Here is a 6,434-nt window from a genome sequence, read left to right as displayed (position 1 = left end):
TTTTATTATAAAAACTAAGTGACCGCTCTAGGATTCTAAGCCCCTTATTTGTGGAAATTTAATGGCAGATGATAATTATATATGAGTTCATTTTTTCTGCAGTCAATGTATTATCTACATTGAGTCCAAAATGACTTTGTTTTGAGACGAAAATCAAAGTATTTTTATAAGAGGGAGGATATTTTTACTACCAAAATTTTTTACTACTAACTTACTACCTATCTAATCACCATTGAATCAAAGAGAGAGAATGCTAAAAAGTTTTTGAAAAAAGAGAAAATGTTGATCCAATGGTGATTAGATAGGTAGTGAGTTGGTAGTAGAAAATTTTATTAGTAAGAATATTCTTCCTCTTTTATAATTATAATTTATTTTAGGGTTATAATAGTCTTTTTTATTATAATTTTTTAATCTTTCAACTCAAAACGATATCATTTTAGGAGTGAACATAGATAACGTATCTACATTCACTATAGAAACATTAAAGCCATTATATATTACTCTCTTTTTTTCTTGAAAGCCTTCTATTAAAAGAGATTTAATGAAAAAAATTAAAAATTCAAAAGCGCAAAATTAAAAATTCAAAAGTGCATTAATGTTATTTTGCTTACTAGTTTATTCATAGTGGCACTATATATTCCTCTTAACACCTCATAAGGTTATACATGGTCAATGATGATTATGCACTACACTTTTTTTTCTTCTAAAAAAGCCTTTTATTTAAATAGATTTAAAGACAAAATATTAAAAGCCAAAAAGTCAAAACCAAATTGATATTATTTTGCATTTACGAGTTTATTCACAGGTCACCTTTCCACCTAGCCCCTTATAAGATAATTGGTGGCTAATGACGATTTTTGTGTCTCCAATGAAGACTTTTTTTTTATCTTTCTTATTTTTTATTTCAAAAATTAATAACTATTTTCGGCTTTGAAGCTTTGTATTTATGAAGATTCAATGGCATAGGATTGTTTTCTCCGCAATTTAATGGTAGACGATTGAAAATAGAAAATTGAACACCTCATTCATGTTAATCTTCATATTCTTCTTATCTTTCTCTTTATTATTTTAAAAACTAAGTGACCGCTCTAAGCTTTGAGCCTTGTATTTATTGAAATTTAATGGCAGATAACGATTATATATTACTCTTTTTTGTCCTTCTTAAAACTTGAAAGCCTTCTATCTATAGAGATTTAATGACAAAAATTAAAAATTGAAAAGTCAAAATCGCACTGATGTTATTTTGCATTATTAGTTTGTTTATAGGGGCAATATTCTACCTTGCCCCTTATAAGGTGATAGGTGGCCAATGTTGATTATGTGTTACTCTTTTTTTCTTGGGAATAGTTCGAAAAAACCCTTATGATTTGCTTTGAATATCTTATATCCCTATGCATTTTTTTAATCACTTATCCCATATGGTTTTTCTATCTACACTCATTCTTAACACTATTAGAAACTTAACTAAATATACCTACTTTTCCCTTCTTAAAAGAGGAAAATAGAATGATAAAAAAAGAAAAAAATAAGACCAAATGTTATGAAAACTTAAAATACTTAATAAAAGACTAAAAGAAAAAATAGAAGAAAAACGGTCAAATGTGTCTAAACAAAAAAAATAGATTAAGGACAAAAAAAGAAAAAAAAAGAATAAATATGTTGAAAAATCACAACAGTGTCATAAAAGATTAAAATTAAAAAAAATGAAAATAGTCTAAATGAAAAAAAATTAGAAGAAAAAAATAAAAGAAAAAATTAACATACAAATAAAATAAAAAATATATAACAAAAAAAAATCACTGTTGTGAGTTTATAATATATTTAGTTTTATTTTTTCTTCTATTTTTTCATTTTTGACCTTGGTCTATTTTATTCTTTTTATTTAAATTTATTTTGTCTTTTTCTATTTTTAATTTTTTTTCGCTTTTGGATTTTTTAATCACGGTTGTAAGAAATAGGAGAAAAATAAGATATAATAAATAAAATAAAAAGAAATTTGTGTTGTAAATTTTTAATATATTTGATCATATTTTTTTTATTTTTTTGCTCAGTCTGTTTTATTCTTTTTTATTTAGGTATATTTGATATTATTTTTTGTATTCGGTCTAGTCTTTTTTTTATTCAAACTATTTTCATTTATTTTAGGTTTAGTTTTTTCTGTCACTATTGTGATTTTTTTAACATATTTGGTTTTATTTTATTTTTTGTCCTTAATCTATTTTCTTTTTTTAATTAAACACATTTTATATAGGCAAAAAAATTAAAATAATGTAATTAATTAAAATAATTACGCATTTAATGCTATTTTGTTAAAAATTACACATCTGTTGCACAAGAAGACGCCCCACTGGGGCGTCACATGTGACGCCCAAAGAGGGCGTCTCATGTGCAACCTATATATACCCCACTTTTCTTTTTTCACTCCTTACTCATTTACCTCTCTTACCTTTCTCCAACCTCTCTCTAACCGCGGTTCGTAGTGAAGCTCTGCCAACGTAGGTAAGGTCATAATACCTCATATGTATACATTTAAATTACAGTGCTAGTTAGTAATACATGTTAGGATTGATTGTATATTAGAGACTTGGAACATTAGGATAGTCACTTAGAAATTTTGTGTCATGCTATGAATGTTGTAATGATATAGTAATATTATTATTACGTAGTTATTATTACTACTGATTTTTAATTATGTATTAGGGTTTAGCATATTAATTAGTGATTTATAAATAGTGTTAGAGACTTTGTAAATTTCGTATGTATGATGTTATTAATGCGGGAGTGCATAACTTTGTAGTTAGTTGAGGATAATGGCTGAGTCATCATCTTCTTCGGGATCTGATTTGGATGTAGAGCCCACCGATCCCAGCATGTGGATCATACCTGGACCCTACAGGTGGGAGGTCCTTCGTCAGAGGACGTAGAAATGTCATATTTCACATCGAGTGTGGAATACTGAGCATGTAAGAAAGATTAAGACGAGGCGTGGGAAGCCACAAGGGGGCCCACCTACCGGTGCTATTCCACAGGTTGTGGAAGAGTACCTCAGACAGGCGGGTTTCATACATGTTGCCAGGATGCAACATATCCAGGTATGTTATTTATGTCGTTTTGTATTTATGTAATTAAATAATAAAATTCGTTAACACGTGATAACTGCGTAATTTATCACAGATAGATACATTTTTAATTAGTGCTTTGGTCGAGAGGTGGAGACCAGAGACACATACCTTTCACATGACCCAAGGTGAGATGACGATCACCTTACAAGATGTGGCAGGCATCTTGGGCTTGCCGACCGACGGTACTGTCGTCATCGGATCGACCTCTGAGGATTGGCACGCTGCTTGTGCTGCTGTTTTTGGACATGTTCCAGAGGCCGGTGAGTTCCATCATTCTGGCGACCTCTGCATCTCATTCTTGGATCGACATTATACCCGGTGGACTGGTCATGAAGGGAATCATGCTGCCGAGATCTACTTCACAAAAGCCCACATTGCCCGGATGTTGGGGACTTGGTTGCTGGCGGACAAGTCTGGAGGTAGCAATTTTGGTTGCCGTCTTGTCCCGTTGCTAGGTGGAGGATTTGAGGACATTGGCCGATTCAGCTGGGGATCTGCAGTTTTGACACACTTGTTCAGGAATTTGTGTGAAGTGACAGATGCCCGTCGAAGCGACATGGGTGGTTGCCATATTCTCCTTCAAATTTGGGCATGAATACGATTCCCACCCATTGCTCCACCCCTTCCTCCTCATCCAGAGCCGGGCACACATTATGGATGCCGGTATGATTTATTTACTTCATTTGATTTCGATAATGTATGGTTAATACTGTATGTACTAACTGTATACTTCTTGACTTTGGACGATTATGTATGGTTGATAATGTTTTTGATTGACAGGTTTAATGCTGTACAAAAGTTTAAACCTCATGAGGTCACCCATTGTCGGGCAACATTGGACACACTCTGTAGAGATGAGGTTTGGTGTTAGATACTTACGGTGTTGTTATTTGTCTATGGGTTTATTTATTTTTGTAACTCTATATATTGTTTCACATTTTGTTTGTAGGTGGTGTGGCAGCCGTATATAGAATATGAGTGGCTTGATGTGACTCCAGAGCAGCAGTATCTGTGGCTAGCTCCCACACCTATTATCTACTTCCACACAGTTGAGGCATGTCAACCGGATAGGTGCATGCGACAGTTTGGTCTTAATCAACCTATCCCGGAAAAATCTAGAAAATTGAGAGGAATACATGATCATACTCTACGGGGGAAGGTTGAAGAGAACTGGAGACGTAAGCAAAGAGATTGACACCTATTATCCTTTCTTGCCATTTGGACATCTTTTTTTGTCGCAAATTCTTGATTGACAAATAACATGTCACCCAGTTGCCACAGACCTTGTATTGAAGCCGATCCTGACACCGAACCATCAGTACATGATTCTTGTTCGCTCTGATAACTCCAATCAATGTAAGAATAATGCAGAATTCCTTCCCAAAAAGGAATAACATCTGTGTCACCTGCAATTGCGGATTATAATTTTTTAATACGAACTTACTACTAATTCAGGTATTAAATCAGTTATTTATTCACGCAATATACAAATGGGAACAATTACCTTCTTGTGGAATACCAAACGGAGCAGACGCAACGTCATTCAACTGCGGCATTTGCGCGACGACTGGTTGATTGAATATTGGAATTTCAGACGCACCCATCTCACGAGATTCATCTCCTTCTGAAGCACTAGCATCCTCCGCCAGAAGATGTTCTTCCATTGCCATATTTTCATCGTCATCTTCGTCGTGCATTTCCCAAGTCGGATCATTTTCATCTCCCTCAGAAAAGATACCAACTGGAGACGCATGAGCGGCAGGAGAAGCTGGAAGACGGGGAGAATTTAAATAAACTGACCTCACCGGTATGGGAGCATTCTCCGTTGCAACGATGTCGACATACAACTCTAGAAAATCTATCCTTGACTGGTTGCAAAATTCTTCCATTGTCATCTCCAAGTCTTCATCGTCAAGCACTTTCAAACTAATGTATTTATCACCTTGCCACACCCTTGTCGTGATCTCAGTGATACATTGGTTGTCTTGAAGACTTAACTTCTGCCGAATTCTCTGATGCAATTCGCCAATGGTTGTGTTGCGTTGGATACGTGTCGGCCTTTTTTCACCTTCGAATATGACACCTCGTCGACCTTCTACCTTCCTACCATTGTAATATAACACAACACGAACAGAATCAGGATCTGAGCTCATTTTTAAATAGAATTACAACTAAAATTCAAATACTAAATTAAAGATAAAGGAATGTTGGTGGAGAAGAGAGATATGAAGAGTGAGAGAAGAGGTGTGAATTGAATGGAGGGGGTGAGGAAATATATAGAGCACACATGTGACGCTAGTTTTGGGCGTCACATTGACGCCCCATTGGGGCGTCTCTCCCATGGATAAGACGCCCCAATGGGGCGTCACATGTGATGCCCAAAACTGGCGTCACATTGTGCAGTAGATGTGTAATTTTTTACGAAACAACATTAAATGCGTAATTATTTAATTTAAATACAATATTTTAATTTTTTTGCCATTTTATATATTTTTCTTTTAGCCTTTTATGTAAATATTCTAAGTTTTCATAATATTTGGTCTTATTTTTCTTTTTTTATCACTTAAGTTTCTAGTAGTGTTAAGGAGGGGTGTGACTGGAAAAATCATAGAGGGTAAGTGATTAAAAAAACATAGAGGTGTAAGTGATTCAAAGCAATACTATAGGAAATTTTTTGAATTTTTCCCATTTTTCTTCTAGAAAGCATTATATTTAAAGAGATTTAGCGACAACAAATTAAAACAAAAAGTCAACCATATTGATGTTATTTTGCATTCATGAGTTTATTCAAAGTGGCACTATTCCACCTAGCCCCATATAAAGTGATAGGTGGCTAATGACGATTATTTATTACTCTCTTTTTCTTCTAGAAAGCCTTCTATTTGAAGAGATTTAATGACAAAATTAAAAACCAAGAAGCCAAAACCACATTGATATTATTTTGCACTTACGAGTTTATTCACAGGGGCACTATTCCACCTAGTCCCTTATAAGGTGATAAGTGGCTGATGATGATTATATATTACTTTTTCTTCTTCTAGAAAAGCTTCTATTTAGAACCAGTTTAGCACATCTTTTTTCAAGCTAAAAACTACTTTTATGTTAAAGTTAAAAAAAGAGCTTAAAAATAAAGGTAAAAGTTATTTGATAATAGTATAAAGTTGTTCTTGGGTTTTAAAGGGAAGGAGATTAAATGATTTGTCATTAGGTTAAATTATTAAGATAAAAGATAAAATTTATAAATAAAAGTTTAGAAAAGGGTATCATTGAAAAATAAATGAGAGAACTCCAAAAATTTGAAATACATATTAC

General features: G+C 33.4%; 1 protein-coding gene across 1 annotated transcript; it reads left to right on the top strand.

Annotated features, from left to right (window-relative positions):
• Positions 1–3,252: 3,252 nt before the first annotated feature.
• LOC133283893 (protein MAIN-LIKE 1-like) lies at positions 3,253–4,317 on the top strand. Its single transcript, XM_061480817.1, has 3 exons — positions 3,253–3,647; positions 3,903–3,981; positions 4,072–4,317. The coding sequence occupies exons 1-3, from the start codon at positions 3,253–3,255 to the stop codon at positions 4,315–4,317; spliced, it is 720 nt and encodes a 239-aa protein (XP_061336801.1).
• The last annotated feature ends 2,117 nt before the right edge of the window (positions 4,318–6,434 follow it).

The sequence above is a fragment of the Gastrolobium bilobum genome, unplaced genomic scaffold (genome assembly GCF_033153095.1).
Source record: "Gastrolobium bilobum isolate Gb01-03AN ecotype WA unplaced genomic scaffold, APGP_CSIRO_Gbil_v1 utg28738, whole genome shotgun sequence".
Taxonomy (NCBI): Eukaryota; Viridiplantae; Streptophyta; class Magnoliopsida; order Fabales; family Fabaceae; genus Gastrolobium; species Gastrolobium bilobum.
This window is presented reverse-complemented; position numbering and strand designations above follow the sequence as displayed.